Source organism: Andrographis paniculata, unplaced genomic scaffold (genome assembly GCF_009805555.1).
Source record: "Andrographis paniculata isolate CXL003 unplaced genomic scaffold, ASM980555v1 Contig45END, whole genome shotgun sequence".
Classification (NCBI taxonomy): domain Eukaryota; kingdom Viridiplantae; phylum Streptophyta; class Magnoliopsida; order Lamiales; family Acanthaceae; genus Andrographis; species Andrographis paniculata.
This window is the reverse complement of record NW_026137579.1, coordinates 1,812,024-1,836,492: the sequence shown is the minus strand read 5'-3', so window position 1 is coordinate 1,836,492 and position 24,469 is coordinate 1,812,024. Positions and strand designations below refer to the sequence as shown.

Genomic DNA, 24,469 nt, shown 5'->3' with positions numbered 1-24,469 from the left:
AAAATTTTAATTAATAAAGAAATATATAATTTAGGAGTAATATTTTGAAGTGAAAATTATAGAGTACTATATAACTAGGTTATTTCTGATTTTAGTTTACCAAACGGGGAATATTTCGATTCGAAACGCATCCGCCTCTTCCCTGGTTTCTTTCCTCTTTTCTTTCTTGTCTTTCCCTTCTCTGCCCGCCCTCGTCGTCGTCTTCTTCTAGGACATCATCGGAGGCGAAGTTCAATTCTTCGGACCAGCTTGGCCATCGTCGTCATCGTCCTGCCCCTAAATTATCAAGCGGGAATAATAGACGCGAGAACGTTCAATACAAATCAGGGTTGCTGTTGGTGCTGCGGAATCAATTGCTAGCTCGTTCCTGGTTCGAACGCGGGAGTCTCAACTGAATTTTCGTCGCCATCGCTCAGCCCTTTGGTTCTTCATTGCTGAAACGAGAGGTACTGAAAATGAACTTTTTCATTTTTCGAATGCGGGTTGTCGTTGTGGCATGTTTGTGCAATCATTCTCTGGGTTTGAGCTCGTTCCATGAAAGGCTTTTCTGCGACCATAGTTTGAAGGATTAATTCTAAGTAGGCGACAAAGTGTGCTGGTGAGAAGTTAAATTGCACGCTAGGTGTTCGATTTAATGCCTAAGCTGATTTGGGGGTAACTGTTTTAAGTGAGCACGATCTGTTCGACTAAATGCATGGAGCAAATACGCAAAAATTCCCAATTTTATATGTGCTCTACTGATTTTGAGCTCTAAATATATTGTTTGGTATGAGTTCAACTAACTAGACTAGGACTTCACAAAAGCATAAATCATACTATTATTCAGTGTTAGACTTACTTTTGTTGTATTTCCCTATTTCTTGAATTGATGCATCTGTGAAATGATTTTGATGCAGGCGCCTCATTTAGGTTGTGCTATCATGTTGAGATCTTCATGTCGCAAGCTATTCGCTAGCACTCGTATCGGTGGAATTGGTGAAATCAAGCTTTCATCAATGGCAGATATGCCACGATGTTTTCACAGCGGCCAGGTGAGATTATAATTTGTTCCAGTCAAGTTTCTTAGAGATAACTCTTCATCTTAATTTTCTTGTGCTAAGTATTTTCAGAATGCATTACAAAGAATGCAGGGGTCCTGTAAAGTTATGTTGTGTGCTGCCAATACGATCTTCAAGTCCTAATTTTTTTCATTTAACATCAACATAATTACATCATTGACGCCCCTGTATGATTACAGCCCTCTTTCGCACCAAGAAGCTTTTTTGGCGTAGAAGATTATCTGGACGACGACAACAGCCGGCCATACACTTACCAAAAGGAGAAGAAGTCAAAGAATCAACACAAGCATATATCCTTCAAGCAACGCACCGTTGCTTTCATGGAGCCATTTACTCTGGACGTGTACATTTCAAAGCGTTTCGTCACTGCTTCAATCACTCACAGGGTAACTTGCAAGCAGGTTGCGGTCGCTGGGACGAACTCTAAAGACATCAAGGCCGCCCTCAAGTCCCGCGCAGATATTCCAGCCTGCCTCTCTGTTGGTCGCATATTGGCCGATCGCGCCAGGGAAGCCGATGTCTACACAGCCTCTTACACTCCAAGGGAGAGGGACAAGTTTGAAGGAAAGATCAGAGCAGTTGTGCAGTCCCTCATTGATAATGGTATTGATGTTAAGGTTTATCTTGATTGAGCCTATACTGTCTGCCATCCATGGATATTTAACATTAAGGAAAGGGGAGTTTGAAGAATTCTTTATGAAGAATTATTTACAGTATAAAACTTTTGACCTTTTTTTTTTTTTGCTGTTGACATATTGATTCTATTCAGCTGAACTGAGCCCATAGCAGATAGACGATTGATAGATATGGGCTGTGTCCAAATGAATAAAGAAATGGAAATCCAAATGTACAAAAAAGATTCAATAACTGAAGAAGAGTAATAGTAGTAGTAGAAGTAGTACTGAATGAGTCAGTAGCAGTCGCCGACGCTATAAAGAAGAGTACAAAAGGAAGGCAGGGGAGGCTCCATTACCATTACCATCACATCACATGGTCGTCCTTGGAGTCCCCACTCAAACCCCAAACCCCAATTCAATTCTCTCACTCGCCTCTCTTCTTCCGATTCAGATCGAAATCATACCACAACGGGAACCCTAGCCCCATGGACGGGGACAGCAACTATTACGGCGCCGACAATAATGGTACGGCGCGCTCAAACCCTAGCGGAATGCAAGATCTGAGGTGCTACAGCGCCTCCTACGCCACTTCCTCGGCGGCGCAGAACGGCGCGGTGCAGCTGGACATCGTGGTGGCTGGGGGAGGAGGAGAGCAGTGGAAGTTTAAGAAGGGGAAGTCGACCAACGGCGTGGTGTCGAAAAGCTGGAGCTTCAACGACCCGGAGCTGCAGAGGAGGAAGAGAGTGGCGAGCTACAAGGCGTACACTGTGGAGGGGAAAGTGAAAGGCTCCATTAAGAAGAGCTTTAGGTGGATTAAGGAGAGGTACACTCAGATGGTGTACGGTTACAGGTGAGTCACCATCCTCCTCCATCATTCATACATATATATCTATATATGACGTAAATGTACGTCTGTTGGATGTGTACTCACTCCCCCTACCCTATCTATGTATTCCTCTCTGCCTGCTTTTTGTTTTGTTGCTGAGTGATCTGATCTATTCTCTACTTTTGATTGTAAATGCGAATGAGTGAGTGAGTGAGTGAGTGCACGTGTGTGTTTCTGTTGTGGTAATCATACAATTTGTGGGTTTTTATCAATCCATGAACGCGTCTTGTAAAGTGCACAAAAAACATGAATTGAATCGAATGATGAATTTGTTTGTAGTGATGCTATCTGGATTGCATTTGCATCATTGAATCTTGACAATCAATCCCGTTTGGCCCATAATTCTTTAGATCTTTATTTAGGAATGCTCGAATTGTAGATGCCTGTCTGTCTGTGCTTTTGAATTCTGGGGTTGGCATTGCAATCCATTCCATAAGGATTTACCTTCAGGCATAGATAGATAGAGGTTTCATAGTTCTTGACTGTTTTGTTACTTTGATCTAAAGGTTTCTGGTTGAATGCTCTCTGTGTTCAGTATTATTTATTCAATTCAGCTACTGTAAGATCAAATTAAAGAAGCCTTTCTTAATTAAGAAAGATGACTAAATCAAAGATGGGTAGCGTATGCGTATCCCCACCTGCATTTAATTCTCATTAATGGCAGGACTTTCCGGTCAAATTTGGCTGTGCAAAATCGGACCTTTGGTCCTTCCTATCCACAGTGCCATCAATTAAGTGACCACGACCCAGTCAAAATGGACCCGTCAACAAAAGAATTTCTTGGTCCCCAAATATAAAGAAAGAAAATATTGCCATTGCCTTGCCTTGCATTGCAATGCGTAAATTTATTTATTGAAATCCCAAGTAGTACATATCATCATTTCTAGGCTACAACAATGAACAAAATCTAAATCATGATAGTGATAATCAAACAACAATGGAATGAATAAACCTAATGGAATGGAATGGAATGATCTTTAATTTGTTAAAAGCCAAAACTTGAAAAAGGATTTGGCGAGCAAATGAGCCATTTACAACCTTTGAATTTGAATGAAAGAAATAAAGGTCGCGGCGCCATAGCCGCACCTTACTTCCCCGTTGCAGAAATGGGAGTCCTGGGACTGGGAAGTCCCATGTGCGCCACTCTCGGCGAGAGTCGAACCTTCGGGCTCGGCCGAGGTGACGGAATCGGACCGTAGGCGCCAGGGAATGCATTAGCCGGGCGCGGCGAAAGGTTGACTTGCTCGAGTGCCCGGAATTGTAGCTCGGCAGGGTACTCGCGGACGCACCCGATCCTCGGTCCGAGACCTGTGCACCATTTCGAAGACATGTGCTTGGCCAAGCTGTATAATGGCTTATCTTGGTGATCGCAGAATTCGACCTCGGGCTCGTTGGATTGAACCGGCGCGGTTGATTCCGTGTCTTTGGGTTCGTTGAGAGTGTTCGATGATCCGTGTCGCGGAATTGAATCTTCTGAGGAGTCCTTAGAGGGAGGACGGTCGTCGTCGGTTGCGCATCTCTGGATAACATAGGATGAATCGAACATTTTTTCAAATTTCGATCATGGAAATTTGTCGAATTCAATACATGTGAGAGGTGATTAACTTACCTTGACGTTGGAAAGATCGACCGAATGCTCCTCGAGAAAGGTTATGAATTCCTGGAAGTTTTCTTCTGTCGGGAGGTAATGACCGCTGTACGGCCAAATCGCCTGATCGAACGCGTAACATTTGTAAGAAACGGGCAATAGATCAACAGAGCAGGCAATGCAACATATATAATGTAATAATGCCGACAGATGGAAAAGGTTTGATCATATACCTCAAGAACGCCTCCGCGCGCAACCATTCTTCCGGCAGCTGTGATGGCGCCTCCGGCGAGGAAGCTCGAATGCTGGAAGAGGCCCTTCTTCTTCTGGCCGACGTACAATGTCCTGCTCGTGCTGAGAACGAATATCCATTTCGACCCTTCGATAGTGTTCACAAAGGAACCATTTTGTTTGTACATGAGCTTCCCGTTTTCTACTACCACCTCGTACACTTCCCGCTCTTTCTGCTCGGCAACAATGGAAGAAGAAGAAGGTCAGCTCATCATCATCATTATCATCATCCTTATGACACCTTCTTGGATTTAAACGAATGTCAAGGCTGGAGTAATTAACTTACAGGTCCTAAGTATTTGATGCATTGCTTATGTAAATTGGCTCTGGGACATTTGTCGAGGTTCACTTCCTTTCCATCTCCGACATCCAACCTTAAACATCGTAAGCAATAATAACCTGAGTCAGTCGAAATTGATGAAACGCAAAGGCGAAGACAAGATGGAGAAGCTTGTAACTCACCAGTAGAAGAAGGGTTGCGCGCTTTCACTCTTGAACCAGACATCGTAATAGAGATGCAAATTGTGGCCGTACCGATGGCGCGGATCGATCTGCAGAGGAATTGATCGTGAACTAATGCTACAAGAAATCGGACATGAGTCAACGACGATTATTGAAATTTGTAGCGAAGAGACTTACAGCTTCAAGCCAATGCTGCAAAGCCAATTTCTGAGCCTTCTCGTCTTTCGACAGACCCTTTCCGACCTGCAAAACATTCGGAAACCATAAGAAAAAATGTCGATTGAATCATCGAATGTAAGTAATACTACTAGAATTTAATTAATTAATTAATTAATTGTCTAACCTTGGCTGCCCTGGTTCGGGCTCTGGCCCAGCGGGAAATGGCGGTCTCGGGCTTCTCGACATTGAAGAAGGAGACGGAGCTGCGCTTGAGGGCGGCGAAGTCGAGGGCCTTCCACCAGAGCTCCTCGACGACGACGGCGCAGTCGGCGAGGTTCCGTCTGGTGCGGTAACTCTTGTAGACCTTCTGAAGCTTGACTGCGGCGGCGTCGAGCTCGCTGACGGGTCGGGGGGAGAACATGAAGGCCGGGTCGGGTAGGGCCGGGGCGGAGATGGGGCGGGTGGTGGGTGATTGTGCGACTGTGATGTCCTGGACCTGGACGAGATCCTTGAAGGAGAGGGAGGTCTCGAGGACGAGTCGGACCGGCTCGCAGTGCCTCAGCTTGATGGAGTTCTTCCGCTTCATCTTGTTCAGATTGTCTTTGGTGATGGTCATTGCCTGCTGATTCTGGGATCCCAATTGGAATTGGAATTGGAATCCGAATCCGAATCCGAGACGGTGGTGGGTGATTTCTTGCCAAGCTGAGGACAGCAACGATAGGGATAATCCCATATATAGGTTATCCGATCCCCTACTTTTTCACCTGCACCAAATTGGATTTTATAATCTTCGACTGGTTGGAATGAACAAAGAAGTCGAATCGAGTGATGGTGTGATCGAGGTCGGAGACCTCAGCCCAAATCAAGATCTTTGTTTCCTGGTATGTATGTATCTAGGAATTGATTGTTGTTTGAGATCAGAAGAAGATGAAGAAGAAGAAGGAGGAGGGGTTTTAAATACGATGAAGGGTGTCCCCTCTCTGGATATATATATGAGATGAGATGAGTATTTACAAGTAAAGGGGTGTGTCGTGTGAGATGAATGGAGATAAAAACACGTGTAAAGGTCGAGAAAGGGAGTGTGGTTTGAACTTTGAACAGACCCTCCCTCCCTCCCTCCTATGAAATCAAATCAAATGATGTCCTCTCTCTCTCTCTCTCTCTCTCTCTCAGCTTCCGTACCAAAATTTTGACAGACAGTGAGAAATTCCCTAATAGTTTCCTGAAAATGGGAATGCAGAAATTATGGTGGGTGGGTGGTGGGTGGTTCGGATTCAAAGATTTCTACCCACGAGCTATATCTTTGATGAATTATTCAAAGCTTGCTTGATCTTTTTGAAACCACAACACACACACACACTTTCTTTCTTTGGAAACAACAACAACAAAATAATAGTAATAATAAGGAGGCTAAACTACGAAAAGGGTTGTTAACCCAGCACACAATCAGATAAAGAATAAGAAGAAGAAGAATATATGGTGTGAAAAAATAGAATTCAACCAAACCTACAGAGATAAATCTTTTATAAGAGAGGCTGGTCAAAGAAAGTAAGCCCCATAGGCATAGACGCTGCTTCCAAGAACAACCAACAACAAACACCAGCGTACCATTAACAATTTAACCTTACCATTACCATAGAGACTAGAGAGAGAGGGAGGGGGGGGGGGGGGGGGAACCCTACACCTACTCGTTTTTTAATAGTATAAATTTATTACAGTTGCCTTATACAGCCCTGAAATAGTATTATACTACAATATACAGTATTGTTTGAAGGTCAACCGCCAAAACAGTCAGTCCAGTTGGCCAGTTGTGTACGTCGTGTCACTGACAAGAAACACACGCATTTACGCGCCAGCCCGGCCCGGTTCGACCCGACCGGTCTTGTTGCTCGTGCGGCGGGTTGCGAGTCGAGTCGTGTCGTGTCGTTCCATTGACTGACTCGACTCGCTGACTCGCTGACTTTCTTATCCACACCTACACCTACACCTACAATGTTCATTTATTACTGCCATTCCTTTCCCTTCTTCGCGCGTTTTTAATCTTTGACTTGTTTTTATTTAATAATTTTTTATTATTATAGAATTAACATCCAATGCATATACCCTAATTTTATATTGAATCGATTTTATTATGTTATGTATACATTACTTTTGATTATATATGTATATATGTCAGTCTTACTAGAAAAATTAATCGCTCGATCAATAAGGTTATTACTTTCACGGTAATTAATTATGATTTTTGTAACATTATTAAAAATTAGTAATTTGTTTGATGACAGCAACATTTATTTATTATTAAAAAAAAAAAGAAAAATTTGGATCAGGTGTCTACGTCGCGACAGCTTCGGCCAGGCCTACGTATACAGACACGGGCGGAAATTAATTAATTGTCATAAATCATAATAATACCAAAATTAGATTAAATCGCAATATTATCATTCAAATAATTATGCATTTGATTTGGAGATAAAAATACATTGAAAATATTATTAAAAAAAATAACGACCTATGGCAAGGTTGCCCTAAATTTCCAAATTCCAAGCATTGAAGTGAGAGAGGACAGCACAGCCCATATTCGAGATATTATCAAAAAGTGTAAAATTCAATACATTACTTTTCTATTATTATTATTTTTTTTATTTTAATATTCAAATTTTTCAAAAGGTAGGTCATATATTTTCCTTTTGACTTTCGTATGTATTTGAATCAAGCAAGCCAGTATTTATTTATTTATTTATTTATTTTTTCTCATTCATTTTAGGGTGTGGGTGGACATACATACTCTTTGACTAATGGATCGATGGTCGTCCATGTTATTAATTGCACGAATTTTTCTAGATTTTTTATATTTTTTACAATGTTTAATTTATCTGACCAGAGATATATTTATATGATTCAAAACAATTATATATAGGTGGTAGATCATTTATAAGATAAATCAAGACGAGAATAGAGATCATTTATAAGATAAATCAAGACGAGAATAGAGATCATTTAAATAAACAATCATTGTCTAATCTATCTATTGATTGCTGAATAATTTAAGCAAATCTCACTATATATGCCGACAAATAAGCATTGGAACTTAGAAACCAATTTACTAGAAATATTCAATTCATAATTGTCTTGCTAACGCATTGTCAAAATATTGGAATTAAATACTACTATTATATATATATATATATATATTTTATGAATAGAATTTTCAGAATAAAAGTTTTGCCTCGTAAATTTAGGATATGTTTTAAAATATATTTCACTTAAAGTAAAATAAAATAAACTCTATTATATATATTCTCTTCGTTCCATAAGTAAATATTCATTTGTTTTTTGCACGTAATTTTAGAAATAGTAGTATTATATTGGGATATAGAATGAATAAAGTATAATTGACTAAAATAACCTTATTATTAGTATGTGATATAAATGTAATGACATTTGTGTAATATATTGTAAGTTGTAAGAGTATTTGTAACCGTTACTAAAAAAAATGATACTTTGTTATGGGACGGACTAAAATAGAAAAATAGATACTTTGTTATGGGACGGAGGGAGTAATAGGCATATAAATACATAATAAGTGTTAAATATTTCAATTTGTACTATTCTAAATAAAAATATATTTTTTATTATAAAAAAATCATATTAAAATATTATTTAAATTAACATTAAATAAAATCCTTATTTTCATTGAAATAAAGAATTATGGGACATATACACATATACTCATATACTCCTTCGTCCCACGTAATATAGACACGTAATATAGACGCATTAATGTAGATATGAGAATTTAGATAAAGTATAACTACTAAGTAATTAAAAAGTGTATTAATAATAAAAATAATTATAGATTAAGATTAATATAACTAAATAGTTTAATTAAAATTTTAAAATTATAAAATTTAAAATGCGATTAAAATATATAATTATATTTTTAAAAAATAAAGAACAAATTATGTATTGGACGGAGTATTAATTACAATGAATATAAGCAGCGGAGTAAGGAGAAGGGAAGAGTGGAGCATTTATTGTCGATACCGAAAGGAGTACCAAACTATTATCTTAATTAATGCAATTAAATTATACTCCGTACACATCAATTGAACATTAATTAAATTAAAAGCATAATAAATACATACATAATATATATATATATATATCCGATCAATCGAAATAATTGAATCAAGACTTTGAATGCAGCAGCCTCGATCCATCAAAAGTCTTCCCTTTCATTTTCTTTTGTTTATTGCGATGCTAATAATAAGGTGCATGTGTTATTTTGATATTAATTAATTTTTAGGTTTGTATTTATTTTGATATTTTTTATTAAAATAACTATTGGATAAAAAAAAAGAGAATAAACCCATTATATATACGTACATTAATATATGTTACTACTAGCATCATTATTTTTCTTTCCTTTATGAGGTTGAGGTTGGGTAATACTACTCATTCCGTTCCAGATACCGTATCTGCTACACCGTTGACACGCTATTTTAGGAGGAGTTTAATAATATAAATAATTATAAATTAAGATTAAGATAACTAATTAGTTTAATTAAAATTAAAAAACAATTAAAAATTTTAAAATGAGATTAAAGTGTGTAAACATGGACATGGTATCTGGGACGGAGGGAGTACTTGTTAGCACGGGCAAAATTAATATATTTTTTATAAAAATACATTTATAAATTTATATAAGCAGGTAATTAATTATTTAGTAATCAAATATATATATATATATATATATATATATTAAAGCAATGTAAGCACGAGCAAGTTGCTGGCCGTGCCTCTCAATTGTTTAATTAAAAAATAAAATAAAATATTACTAAGTATGCATGTAAACACACACACACATGCAAACGCGTGTGTATCTATTATAAACGTACTATATACTCACATTTTAAATTGATTAAATTAAAATACACCTTCACTTATATATATAATTAATTAATTACAAATCACTCCCTCCATTAGGGAAAAATGTATTCAGTCCTTTTCTTATTGCTCTTTTTTTTTTTTGCTTCTCAATTTGATTGTTTAATTAGCTTTGCCAATTATACATAAATGTTATTAAGTTATAAAACATTCAAACAAAAAAAATATATATATATATATATTGTATAAAAAATCATAGAATAATATAAGTGAAATGGATATAATATTATAAAGAGTGTTGGATTGAATTTTAGGAATATTAATGGTGTCTTTGTTTGATTTTGTGAAAAAGGGAAGCATATTCAAAACACGATTTGCGAGGTGTTGAATTTATTTATGTTTATTAATTTAAGACAAAACACAATCTTTTACTTAATAATAAAGTTTTTATTTTAACTTGAAATTGAATATATATATATATATATATTAAATTCAGTTTGTTATGATCTATGTGCCCTCAATTAATCATGTCATGTTACACACTATTATATATATTAACTGATTTTCTTATGTTGGTTTGTCTATATTGATGTTTACATATAGTTATTTATATATATGGTGTTAAACTTAATTACATGTAGCTGTTGATTCTTGACAATTGACTGAATATATGTGATCCACTGTTTATTTTATAAATTAAGTGAACTACTATTATATACTTTAATTAAGAGAACAAGATTGAATGAATAGCTCAAAAATAACATTCAATTAAAATAATAGTGGTTAAACAAATCATGCAAATTCAATTCACACACATGTACATATATATATATATATATTTCATTCATGTTTGTTATATCAAAGATTATTTTTTTTTTGTTAAAAATAGCAAATCAATTGTATATTAAAATCTTATTTTATTATTTTTAAAATATTTGTTTAGATATATTTTTGAAGTATTTTTTTTATAAAAAGAGTTTAGAGAGTTTTTAAAAGTAAAAAATCAAATAAAACTTAAGTATTACTATAATGTGTACAGTTATAGAATGTAATATTTTAAATAAATAAATAAATAACATATTGATAGGCAATGCTAAAATAATTTGAAAAAAAAAATAAATAAATAAAAAAAATCAATATACAAATCAATAAACCAGTGTTATTAAATAAAGGCAAATGGTTTGGGGAAAACGAGTGGATTAGGAAACTGCAGGTAATTGGTTGGGAGAGATCTGAGGTATTTTAAACTAAAAAATTTAATTTAAAAATATATGTATGATAAGGTATGCAATAAATAATTAAATGATAGTTGGATTGTCAATTATTTTGTAAGTATTATTACATATGAGATTACAATTTTTTTATATTTTTTAAAAAGAAGATTGAAAATACAGACCAACAACCTTGTCAATATTTTAAAGCGAAATGCTATCAAGCAAATCAATTATTATTATTATTATTATTATTTTAACGTTAAAAACCAAAATCTCACATGCATAGGAGTAAACTACCAAAAGAAATTTAGAAAACGACAAATGAGAGACAGTAAGAATATCATGTTAGATGATGTAAATAACTGATTTATATAAAATTTAAGTTGTTAGAAATATGCATAGATAATTTATTTATCTACAAACGAAAGTCTAATTTTTTTTATTTTTATTTCTCTCGTCAATAAAAAAATATTTTATTTATATTAAAAAATTTTATCTTTTTTTTTTAAAATTAATTTATGTTAATTATAAAGATATAGTATTTTTTATATTTTGATATTATATATAGTAAAATTTTCTACAAAATAATATTTAACAAGTATTTTAAAATTTTGTATCAAATATACTCTTCCATTCCAATTAATTTATCTTTTTATTATTTTTGTTCCGCCCACTAAAAAATATTGTTTTTAATTGTAATAAAAGTAATCATATATAAATAATAGAGCACCTCTAATTTTTATAAAAATATTTACTTTTTATATTTTCAAAACTAAAAAAATATCAAAATCATCTTACTAAATACTTCTATTAATTAAAATAACATTATTATTCATAATTTACTTTAAAAAAAAATGAAGTAGAGACAGAAGAAGTCTTAATTATTATTTTAAAATAATTAATAATATTATTCACATTAAAATATATATATATATATATTATAATTTACTAAACTTTATTGTGTTAAATATGGTGTTATACACGAAGGAGATATTAGGGCTTTGTTTGTTAAATGAAATTGTTTAGAAAATTATAAATCTCATTAAAAGAATGCACCTTAATTTTCTTATCATGTGAATTAATATTTTTTTATCAAAAGCTGTAATTATTTTATTTCATGAGAATCCGCGTCGAAGTTTGAACTGATGCTCTCATGGTCACAAGTCCAACTTCTGCGCCATCCGACCATTCCTTACAGGACAACTAATAATTACGTCAATTAACTGATGTAATTATTTTTATTTTGGTATAGGCTGAGTCAAATTAAAATGGTTCAACGTAGGGACACAATCTGTAAATTGCAAAAAAAAAGAACATTGTCATCAAACCAACCCTAACGTTAATTAATTAATTCAGTCAACTTTGTTACGAAAATTATATATCATTTTTTAATAGTTTAATTCTCTCAATTTATTTTCTTTCATTTTAAAACTTTTTTTTTAATATTAATATTAATTTTGTTATTATTATTATTTTTTATTATTATTATAATGTAAGATTTTCCATTTCTTCTGTGTATTTCCAGTTTACTTTAGTTCTAAGCTTAATTTTTTTATTCTTTAATAATGTAATAATTTAACCTCAATGAAATTCACAGTATAAATTTCACGACCTGGGCCAAAAATTAGATTTATTAATTTTTTAATTGTGTTTCTTCAGTAATTCAATAAGCAAACCCTAATTTAATTAATTTAATTTAGGCATCAGTTTGACCAGAAATTTCTTCCTTGCCTAATTATACTGGCTGCTCTGCTACAGTAACTATTTATTTATGTTTTTATTATGGATGTTGCTTGCATTTTAATTTGGACAACCTAAATTAGAAAATTTATCTTTGATGTGATATTAATTGGTACTTTAATTAATTATTATTATTAAGAGTACAGTTTTAATTAATTATTGTTACCATGAAACAAGTCAAACATTTGTACAACAAGTAATTAGTACCGAAATAAACTGACGTTTTTTTATTTGTTTCGGCCAATTGATATTCAATTTATATAAAATCAATAAATAAATAAATAAAAGGTGTGTTTGTCATAGGGTTGGACGTAGAGACGGCGTGTTTATTATCATGTCACGTTCGTGTTAACCCGTTTATTATTGTGTTGGGTTCGAGTTGACTCGTGTTGACCCGTATACATAATTAAGTCAAATTTTTTGATTCAAATTAAATAATTTTTTGTTATGTTGTCGTGTTATGTTAGTTTTTATTGGTTTGAGCGTAAATTAGGTTGAATTATTTAAAATTAAACTTAGCTTAAATTAATTTATGAGAAAATTATTAAATTATGATTATTTTACATATTTAATAAATATATTAATCAATATTAATATATTATAATCGGGTTGTCGTGTCGGGTTCGAGTTGAGAGTCTCAACCATAACCCGACCCGTTTACTATCGTGTCGGGTTCGTGTTAACCTGTATACATAATCGGGTTGAAATCTTTTATCCAAACCCAATTATTTCGTATTGAGTCGTGTCGGGTCAGTTTTTCCCAAGTCTAGTTGGACGTCACGTTTGGAATTGAAAATGGAAAAAATAAAATAAAATTGAATTGAAATAAATGTTTGATTATTTTGATATTTTCTTTCTTTTTTATTATAAAAAAAATTAAATTAAGTTTTTCAAGTTGCTAGAAGTTTATTGATAAGTCTTATGTTTATCAATAAAAATGTATGTAAGTAATTAAATACATGCACAACACATATTTTAAGCCACAATCAAACAAATTCAAGTATTCTTTTTGTATTTAGTTTTTAAATGTATATACTCCCTCCGTCCCATTGAAATGTTACCATTTTTTATTTTCGTTCATCCCAAAATAAGATTATAATTTTCTAATTTAGTAATTGTATTACTTACCTAACATAATAAATGCCCTTTAAATTTATAATATATTACACAAATATAATTATTTTTATATTACACCATACTAATAGTGATAGTTTTGTCTTTTTCACTACAATCCAATATAATACTAATATTAAAAAATTTACATGAAAAAAAAACAAAACAAATACCACATTTCCAATGAATGATTTTGAATGAACATTTTAACATTTGCATTAAAATTTTTAGATATAGATCATTTATAAGACATCACATTGGATATATATTTTTCATATTAAAATATTACATCTAATAATTACTTAATTTCAAATTTAAAGGGTTTGGAATTTTGAATTGAAATTGAATTTTTTATTTATATAATATTACATATGTAATTTTTGTTAGAGAACTGCCTATTTTTATTTTAAAATAATAAATTAAAATATTTTTTAAAATTCAAATAAAGAATAAAAATAAAAAATAAAAAAATACACCAACAAAACACACCAGCCGACTTCTGCAGATATGTAGAGGAATTAGGTCCCATTTGATTGCTTTTCAAGAGTGATTTATGGTTTTAAAAAATTAATAAAATTATACATATTTATTGAATTTATCTAACAGCAAAAACATTTTTTAAAGTCGATATATATATATATTTAAAGTATATTGTGATAGCTTCTGAATTTTTTTTAAAAAAATTTAAATTATTATTATTATATATAATAAAAATAATATAAAAACAATAATTTATATACTTCTTATATTTAAATTATTAAATATCATTTATAAAATTCTAAAATAAATTATAAAGTACAATTAAAATTAAAATTACATATATACTTAAATTAAAATTTTAAAATTTAAGTTTACCAAATTAAAAAATATTTACTATACTAGATAATTTAAAAATTTTAATATAATTACTAAATTTAAAATTGCATTTACGTTATTGTTTTAGATAATTTTGTTAGTTTACAAATAATTTTAATTTTATTATATTCATAATTTTTTCTTAAAAAAAATCAACTTTATAAAAAATTATTCATAAGTTAATATCAAGTAGCTTCTTTTTTTATTTTCGACTTCGTTTATATTTTAAATCAATCTAAATGGGCTTAATAATTAACCGATGGGTCCATAACAAGAAATGAATCCATTTTTGTTGGACAGCCCAAAAGGCTACGGGTGTATTTATTTCGTGAAATTATTAAAAAAAATATTTTTGTACAAAATATAGATAATTTATAAATAATATAAAAAATAAATATGTATAATATATTAAGGGGGTGTTTGGCAAATAGTTTTTTAAGAGCTTTTAGCTTATTGAACAGCTTTTAGGGTTTGACCAATCTAAAAGCGCTAACTTACTTTGAAATAGCTTTTTCTGTTAATTTTTTTTATTCCTTATATACCTTCAAAAATTTATTATACAAATAAATATATTTTGATTATTTATTAATTATATTAGAATATTTTATTATATTATAGTTTTACTTTTACAAATTTAAAATAATTAATTTTTATATAAAAATTATTTTAATTGTAAAATATATAAATTTATTAAAATCAACATAAAATATAAAATATAAATATTAATAATTTATTTTTTTATTAAAATTACATTATATAAATTTTATATTAAAAATAAATTAAATATATTAAAAATTATAAATATAATGAACTAATCGATAACTAACATAATAAATATATACACAAAAAATTTATTATTTTATATTATTTTCAATAAAAAAAAAAACTATTTATATATTTTAATAAAAATATATTTATTTTTTAAATCTAACTGTAATAAAAATAAATATTTTTATAATATTTTTAAAATTTCAATAATTAATAACAAAAAATTTTAAACATTCTAAACTCAGAAAAAAATATAATTGAATATATTAAAAATAAGAATAAAATAGAAATGTCATCAATTATTATTTTACTTTACGTATAAACAGCTAATATCAAACAGTTATTTTACCAAATATTTTAATATAAACAATTAATCAAATCGACTAGTTAAATCAGCTAATTGAATAAGCTAATTAAATCAGCTAACAGTCAACCGCTATTAACTAATTCTGAAATACGTCCTAAATCTTTTATCAATATATTTTTTTAAGTTAGTGGAATATCAGATCCTACAAAGTTCATTGCTAGTCACACCCACTTATTTTGACTATTTATTTAAAATTTGAGTTGTAACTTTTTTTTTTGTTTTTTTAATTAACTTATCTTACATTGAATTGATTTTCAAAATTGCATGGAGAAGATACTTTATTATTATTTTATTTTGTGACGTGGAAATCCGAAACCATTATTTCGAGTGCATTTTAAATAAAATTAAACTCTAGCCGAACCAAATAATTTGTAAATTAAACTCGACAATACTAATCATATATATTAAAGCGAATTATGCGTCGCAACCAAGAGCATATTGTGAATAGTACAAGTTAAATGAAATCAGAAAATTTATTTTATATAAAATATTACATTTAGTTATTATTTTATACTAAAATTTTCGAACTTGAAAGATCAAAATATTTTAAAAATTCAATAAATTAGACTCTAAATCATCTTTGGAACTCCATGTTTGAATAGTTACTCAATAAGTAAACTATTTTTAAAAAATGTCTTGTATCACATTAATATTATTTACATCTATACATTGCACAAAAATGATAAAATATGATCATTGAGAAATAAGAGTCCAAACTAACATGTCGCAATTGGTATTCACCTTGATACATATATACTAACATATTATATAGAGGACCTCAATTTATTTATTTTTTTCTTCTCCTTATTATTATTATTTTTATATGTAGTCGCTCTATTTGCTCTAACTTATTGTCATTCATTTAAATTCACCTCGTTGATATCATTTGGTACATGCAAATAATTGTCACGTATAGACTGTCGTCATTCATTTAGATTCATTCACCTCGTTGGTATCGCTTGACACATGCAATAGATCGACACGTATAAGTTAATGCCACCCCGTTAGATTATTGATTGACACGTTTATAATCGATGTCAACATCAACAACCGCTTCTCGTTTCCGGTCATTGTCACCTACAACAACTACTTGTTATATTTACGCTACCTTAGGTGTGTTTATTTGGAGATTTTGATTCGAACCGTAAAATTTTAAATTTGAATAGATATTTCTAAGAGAAAAAAAAATTGTAAATAGTAAAAACCAAAACAGATCACCCAAATGAATACACCCAATATTTTTTGATCGCAAATAAGTTTCTTTTATTATTATTTTTAAAAATTATACCAAAATGTTCAAAAGAAAAAATGTAAGATGAACAAGTGAAGTTAAATTTGGATGATTTGATACTATAAAACTATGTAACTCAGCCTATTATAATATTGTTCTTTTTGAGTCAAAAAATGAATTTGCTTTTCTTTTTTTTTTTTCAAAAATCTAAAATTGTTTGGTTCTTTTCCAACCCATAATCGAAATAATGAAAATACATAATTCCCAATTCTATCTACAAATAAATCAGTAATAAGGTAGACGTGCATGCATAAATAACCATGACTAAGTTTTGTTACTAATTGTTCACACACACATATTAATATATTTAATGTAGTGTAGAAAGTGGATTTTCGAGTGTTTTCTTGTTTTGGCAATAAAATTTGTCTGGACCACAAAAGTTGATGACGTGGCTGGTTCATGTTAGAGCTTTAAATATTTGCATTATCATTATATTAATTAATTAATTAATGATATCAATATATGAAGCAATTTCACAATCTTAATAATACCAAACACTATTTCTTTTTTTTTTTTTTTAACACTTATTTACACGCAACACAAAAGTAAAATCATTTAATTATTTACAGCAAAGGAAAAGGAAGAGGTTTAAAAAAGAAAAAACAGCAGCAGCAGAAATGGCGGTCGATCTCCAAGTTACGCTATGAACGCCGCCGGACAGCCGACCGCCTCCGCCGCGCCTCTCATCATCTGCATACCGCACTCCACCGGCTTCGAGATTAGGTTCTCCAATTCGAAAACAAAGTCCAATTGCTGCTTCGCCACTGATCCTGACTCAGCTTCTGCTACAGTTGCTTCCTCCTCGTAAATCATGTCGTCTTCCATCAATTTCTCCCACAGAAGGAAGCTATCGGAGCCGGCGGCGTCCCAGCCGCTGGATTTAGCATCGGCCTTATCGCCATGTTCGCCGGAAGCAATGCTCCCGGACTCGTCGGAGGAGAAGAGCGTCTGAATTTCCGATTGGACCGTCGTAAATTCTTCCTGCACCCGTAGCTTCTTCTCATCATTGTTGTCGATTGAGCTGAGATCGGCGGCGGCGGTGGTGTCGGGAACTGTCAATCTTCTCTTCTTCGAGATCTCTCCATCAGTAGCTGCGGTTCTTCTCTTCATCTTCTCGACCAAGTACTGCAGCAAGGCAGGGTTGTTCATGGCCTTAATCAGGAACAGCGTCAAGTGTTTGTGCTTCGATTCGGTGATGCGAAGGCGCTCTTTGAGGGAGGTGAGGTAGTTATCGGCGATCTGTTGCTGCTGCCTCAGCCGGAAAACTTCCGATTGTAGTGTGTATTGATCGGCTCTGAGTTTGTGGAGCTCCGCCTCCGCTCCAATAACTCCATGGTTGCTCGAATTCAGCCATGATTGCTGCTGCTGCTTCCGCATTGGACGAGGATCCTTCTTCCTCCTCTTGATTTGCATCAGTAAATGCTTTTTCCCCTTCTGAAACCCTTCGTTCGCGAATTCCCATCTGTCCGGATCGATCTTCCGGAACCGCTGCAAATCAATTAATTAGGTAATTAATTCTATTTCTTCTCCAAATCGATCAGTAGAATAGCAACTGGAATTAATTCCGATGCGATTGCTTACATATGTGTTGAGCTGACGAATGAAGCTGGAGAAATTGTTGTGCTTGAAGTGCTTCGGCAGCAAATCGGCGGCGAGCTTGTGGGGATCCCAGACGACGAAACTGGTCTGGGAAGGAGACCAGGAAATGACGGAATCGGTAGCAGGATCTTCCACTAGCTCAAAGGTCTTCTTGAGAAACGGCGGCGGTCCGATCTCCTTGAGCCCAAGAATCGGCACCGGAAGCTGCTGGTCGTGGTCGTCGGAGCTGTCGGCTGGCTCATCTTTAACAGTAGTAAGGAGGTGAAGGTGCTGTTCTTCGTCTTCTTCTTCTTCTTCTTCCACTCCGAGATGCATCATGTCTTCTCCTGCAGACATTTGAAGCTCTGTGAATAATATTGTTTATGTCAGTCACGCGGAGATTATGGGAAGAAAGGACAAGTGTGAGTGAGTGAGGGATGGAGGTGGTTGAGAAGAGAAAGAGAAAGATAAAATAGGAGGAGAGAGAGAGAGAGAGACGGTGGAGGGAGAGAGAGGAGGCGATGTGGCAGACGACGGAATATGAGAGAGAAAGCGGTGCTGGTGGTGCTTTACATTTGGATCGTAGTATCTATCTATCTATCTATCTATCTATTCCTTCATTCATTTCATTCTTTCCAAATCATACATACACATCTATTATCAATTATCTATTGATTTATTTGTTTACCAAACCCTCTTCTCTTCTCTTCTCCTGTCTCATTCTATATCTCTATTTTTATTTTATTCAATTTCTTTCTCTTCTCTTCTCCTGTCTCATTCTATATCTCTATTTTTATTTTATTCAATTTCTTAAATTAAACTCACATGTCTTCTTCTATATCAAAAGATAATCTTTCGTGCTTTGTTGTTGTTGTAAGCAGGGATGAGGGGTTGGGATTGATTTTATGGGTGTATAAGTAATAAATAAATTAGAGACAATAAGATAGCCACGTGGAAAAAGGGAGAAGGGGTATTAATTAGAGACAATAAGATAGCCACGTGGAAAAGGGAGGAGGGGTTGGGGTGGCGGATGGATGGATGGGGCACAGCACAGACAAAGAAAGAGATGGACGCCATGTGGTGTAGAAATGAAAACTACTGTTATTGAAGTTTGGGCAGAAGAGGAAATGAATTGGAGGTCATTAATTTGCCATATGTTGCAGCCTTGGACACAAAAGTCTTTGCCTAAATAAATAACTAAATTAAATTAAATTATATTAATTTCCGCATCCCTGCCCATCTCCCTATCCAGCCCACAATAATGAAATCTACATTACATCCACTCGCAGCGTATATATTAGAAAAATAATAAAAAAAAAATGTATGTTCTAAGTTAATTGAAAGATATGTACTGTTTAGTATATAATATAATGGCTGGAAATTGTTGTTAATATTGCTTATGTACATATTTATATAAACTGAAATGATATCAATCCATGATGTAAATATGTAAATTTAATAATAATAACATTTACATTTAAGTTGATTGAACGAATTTGTTTCCATATAAAAGAAAAGCATTACTGACCTGTTGGATCCATCCATCATGACTCATTTTTCTATTAGCTTCCTCCATTACCAAAGAAATGAACCAGCTCTAACTGCGCCCTCAAACTTTGCAGCAAATGCTAATGTTGACCGGACTGCAGCAGAACTAGCTGTATTTTGCAACAATGATGTTTTCGAAAACCTGCTGCTGCTGCTGCTGCTGCTTAAATCTGCATCTTTCCGACCAACAGATTGATCCTCAGCCCCGCTTGAGGAATTCGGTATTTCCATGGAGTCAGGAAGCTGCCTTAACTTGCCTTGCCTCTCTTTAATCAATGACAATGCAGCCTCACCTAAGCCGGAAAGAAGAATATCTTGCTTCTTTGAAGAATCCGAAAGCGTCTTGTCGAAGGTAGAGCCTCCATTTATGTTTTCCTTCGCACCCTGTATGCATAGAGCACTCTGGATTGTCTGGCTATTGACATCTTCAAGAGTTCCACTGCTTCCCAAAAAAGAGCCAGCCACTTTACCTTCATCTTCCGCCACTGATTTCCCTGTCAAAATATTATGTTTCGAAAGTAAACCTGAGATAATCTCACTAGTGGAACCATCGGCAGGTAGTTTGGCAAAGGAGAGAAAATTCAATCCCCGTGGTTTCTTCAGAACTGCCCTCTCGGGCAGTTCATTTATCTTATCAGCACTGATGGCAAATTTGGCTGTTTCACTACCACCAACACTTGTTTTCAAAGTCGATCCGCTTTGTTTGCTACCACTGCTTTCACAACGTGAGTTCTCTTCATTCAAAAGGAAGCTTACTCCTTTGGGTACTTTCCCCGTAGTTTTTGAGGCTGGTCCAATACCCTGATGCAGGGAGTTGTTCTCAGCAGAAAATAATTTAGCACCATTTTTCTGACTAAACACACCATGGTTATCGGCTATCTTGCTAGAGTCTGAGTTTTTCAGTGACGATGGTAACTTCAGTCCAGGCTTGGGGACCTTTGATGCTGTGGAAGATCCTTCCTTAGTCAACACAGAGAGATTCTGATTGGCTGGTATCTGAGACAATGTTTTCAGAATTACTAGTGATGTGGGGAAGAAACCAGTAAAAGATATATATAGCTCATGGACATATATTTACCAATCATAAGTTACATAAGAAAATGTTACCTCATGTGAGAACAAACAGTCAGATCCTCTAGTGCAGAAACCCTGTGTAGCATAGTTGTTGCATGGATACTTAGAGAGTTCATGGTCAAAAGGACAATCATCTCCTTTCATGCAGGAACGACGAGCAAAATGACCACAGGGCTGCAAGCAATACAAAATCAGTGTCAGAAACTACAAAAACCATGAAACTCAAGATGAATGTTAGACAACTAAGACATTCCATTAAACTATGCAGTACATGAGTTACGGATGCATATTGATTAAATATGCTACACTAGTTAGACGCTTGATGGAAGTTTACTAGAAGGACGAAGAGGGGACAAATGGCCTAAAATGAAATGACATTATAAAATAATTTTCTATTAGCCCAGAATTTTTTATGAGGGAGCAAAAGGAATACGTTTCAAAAGCTTGGTTCAATATCATTTACTTATAATTATTACACTTGACAAATGACAACCAATTGCATACATCCTTCAAGTAACATATGCAGCAAAAATGTATGCTGCTCAAGCATACCTTAGACTTTGTCAAGGGAACTGTATCATGCGAGAATTTGCATTTCTCACCCTGTAGAAACAAAATAATGATCAGAGCAAGTTAGAAAACCTTTTCTTCAGCAATCATATGAGTCACTTCTTGTATTGGGAAATTACAGAAGAATAAAGCAACTAAACGAGAAATCAGCACACCGAACAATTTAGTACAAGATATCGGACAACCTCATGGCATCTTCCGTGAATGTAATGTCGGCAATATACTATCTTCTTCTTTTTTGTAATTGGAGGCAGCTTTAATCTTTTAACCCCAAGTTTTCTGTTCTTTTCTGCTCGTTTGATTCTCTCCTTTTTCTGCAGAACAATAGAGTGTGGCCACAAATAATGGTAGTAACTAGATATGGTAGACATGTTAAAAGAGATAATGAAGTGTAGTAAATTTCTTTTGTAGGTGTACCTTTTTCTTAGCTCTCTTTTCCTTAGTCAGGGGACCCTTCTTTCTTTTTTTCTTCATATCTCCATTCTGCATAAAATTGGATGTCAAGTTTTACCAACTATTCAGGTAGCATATATACTGAAAATTGGATGCCAAGTTTTGTGTGGCACCTGGCACGGCCTAATATTTCACAATGTAATATACCAATGTGACATGAACCTAAAGAACATATTCAAAGGAATTCAAGAAAAAATAGAAAGTGTCAGGAAACACGTTACAAACCATTTCAATGATATCCGACAATTGACTTTCAGCAGCATTCTGTTGTATGATTATGTCAACCGGAGTTCCATTTTCCACACAAGAAACTCTAGGGCCACTGCTTTGAGTCCCTGCTTCCCCATCAGAAGCAACACTTTTCACACAACTATCTTCCACATGTGCAACAGTTGTTCTGCTTTCTATCCTTGTACAATTATTGTCTCTATTCATTGTTTCAATTAGTGACGCATCAGCCATTTCATGCTGCATATCTCCACTAACTTCAGCATCACAAATGAATTCTTTACCAGGAGCTGCCTGTGAAGCATGCTCCATTTCAACAGTTTTTTCTTGCATTAATACAATATCTTCAGATAAGGTATCAAATGATGCATCAATAGCCATGAAGTCATCAGAGATTTCTCCCTCTTCCATTTCACCATTGGCACTTGGACAAGAAGTTGACTCCCCCACTCCTGAATTGTACATGAGCTTCTCCAGCTCCATCTCCTTCAGTTGCAATTCAAGCACGGAATTTTTTTTTGTGCCCTCCTCCAAAATCAGACCATTCTCCTGACTTTCAGACACAGTATCTGATGTGTGAAAAACCATATCCATGTCAAAGCAAGAGTCGAGAATTTCAGAAAAATCACTAACAGAAAAATCCTTGTCCACTTCAAGCCGCTCCAACGCACCCAGGTCCCCCATCTGAATGTCAAACATGCTGTTTTCAATTGTTTGCTCCTTGTCACTTTGAATAGCACAATCTTCTCTTTGGTTCATATCTGTTAAAAGATCCACAGCCCTGCTTGTACTTGATGGAGCTATGTCCTGCTTTCCATCTTGTTTCAAGTTAATGTGATCCAATATTGATCCGGCTGCATGTTTATCACAATTAACTTCTTCTTGAAGACCAAAGTTATCTTTGTCTTCGCCAGTAGAAATCTCTTGAACTAATTCATTTCTTGAATCCTTGCCATGGGCAAGTGGACCTAATAAATCAGTCCAAGTCCCTTTATCATTATTGATTGATAGATTTTCTTCAAACACTGGTATTGATTCCGTATTACCATTATCAACTGCACCAAAGGCAAGCAATAGTTAAAACATGCCAGCAACAGCAAACAAGTAAAGAAATTCCACAAAAGGGCAAAGCCCCCAAAATCGGATTGCATAATATATTTCAACTTTCAGGAGATTATGTCAAGTAACTTCGTAATAACCAAACATGGCGACGAGTTCCAAATAAATACAAGCAGCATCTCAACCGCCTTAATTTCCAACTAGACAAACCAAAAGTGACTTCATAAACACTGAAAGAAACCAATGCCCAACCCCCCTGTAGAATCATTATGAACACAAAAACACACTCTCAACTAATACCTTGCGTTTGCTCTTGAAGAGGAAGAACGGAATGGCAGTGAGAAAGGATTCCAATAAGAGTACGATAAGTACGGCTAAGAAGTGGCCGCCGGCGGTGCGGAGGGAATAAAATTGCGGGTTCTGAGAGGTTTGGAGGCTCAGTTTGCACCATGGTTAGCCAACTCGGTCCGTACAAAACTGTATAAGGGGAATCCAAGGCAGAACACCAAACCACGATACGAAATCAACAAACGAATCAATTTAACAACCAATTCGTGTATGAATCCTCAGAGAATCTTCCGAATTGCTGAGATTGAGTTGAAATGACCGCCTCCGCCGCGCCTCTCATCATCTGCATACCGCACTCGGCTGGCTTCGAGATTA

At 33.8% G+C, this 24,469-nt stretch overlaps 5 protein-coding genes across 6 annotated transcripts; 2 read left to right on the top strand and 3 right to left on the bottom strand.

Moving 5' to 3' along the window:
• The first annotated feature begins 86 nt into the window (after positions 1-86).
• On the top strand, positions 87-1,794 carry LOC127252171 (uncharacterized). The gene is made up of 3 exons (XM_051276239.1): positions 87-446; positions 897-1,031; positions 1,238-1,794. The coding sequence occupies exons 2-3, from the start codon at positions 921-923 to the stop codon at positions 1,688-1,690; spliced, it is 564 nt and encodes a 187-aa protein (XP_051132196.1). The 5' UTR covers positions 87-446; positions 897-920; the 3' UTR covers positions 1,691-1,794.
• On the top strand, positions 1,794-2,839 carry LOC127252172 (uncharacterized). Its single transcript, XM_051276240.1, has one exon. The coding sequence runs from the start codon at positions 2,161-2,163 to the stop codon at positions 2,527-2,529; it is 369 nt and encodes a 122-aa protein (XP_051132197.1). The 5' UTR covers positions 1,794-2,160; the 3' UTR covers positions 2,530-2,839.
• Positions 2,840-3,355: 516 nt separating this feature from the next.
• On the bottom strand, positions 3,356-6,161 carry LOC127252170 (IQ domain-containing protein IQM1-like). Its single transcript, XM_051276237.1, has 7 exons — positions 5,246-6,161; positions 5,080-5,145; positions 4,903-4,991; positions 4,727-4,814; positions 4,383-4,613; positions 4,171-4,272; positions 3,356-4,080 (listed from the first exon to the last, which is right to left on the bottom strand). The coding sequence occupies exons 1-7, from the start codon at positions 5,792-5,794 to the stop codon at positions 3,649-3,651; spliced, it is 1,557 nt and encodes a 518-aa protein (XP_051132194.1). The 5' UTR covers positions 5,795-6,161; the 3' UTR covers positions 3,356-3,648.
• An 11,598-nt stretch (positions 6,162-17,759) lies between these two features.
• Positions 17,760-20,565, bottom strand: LOC127251438 (heat shock factor protein HSF30-like). Of its 2 annotated transcripts, none has more exons than XM_051275124.1 (3): positions 20,403-20,565; positions 18,878-19,221; positions 17,760-18,784 (listed from the first exon to the last, which is right to left on the bottom strand). In XM_051275124.1, exons 1-3 carry the CDS (start codon positions 20,413-20,415, stop codon positions 17,933-17,935), a joined length of 1,209 nt encoding a protein of 402 aa, XP_051131081.1. In that variant the 5' UTR covers positions 20,416-20,565; the 3' UTR covers positions 17,760-17,932. The 2 variants fall into 2 exon arrangements, with proteins under 2 accessions (XP_051131081.1, XP_051131082.1); XM_051275125.1 differs by lacking the exon at positions 20,403-20,565 and adding an exon at positions 19,373-19,519.
• LOC127251436 (zinc finger CCCH domain-containing protein 65-like) lies at positions 20,299-24,259 on the bottom strand. Its single transcript, XM_051275121.1, has 7 exons — positions 24,107-24,259; positions 22,745-23,802; positions 22,484-22,549; positions 22,252-22,380; positions 22,049-22,099; positions 21,530-21,670; positions 20,299-21,418 (listed from the first exon to the last, which is right to left on the bottom strand). Exons 1-7 carry the CDS (start codon positions 24,255-24,257, stop codon positions 20,450-20,452), a joined length of 2,565 nt encoding a protein of 854 aa, XP_051131078.1. The 5' UTR covers positions 24,258-24,259; the 3' UTR covers positions 20,299-20,449.
• Between the last annotated feature and the right edge of the window lie 210 nt (positions 24,260-24,469).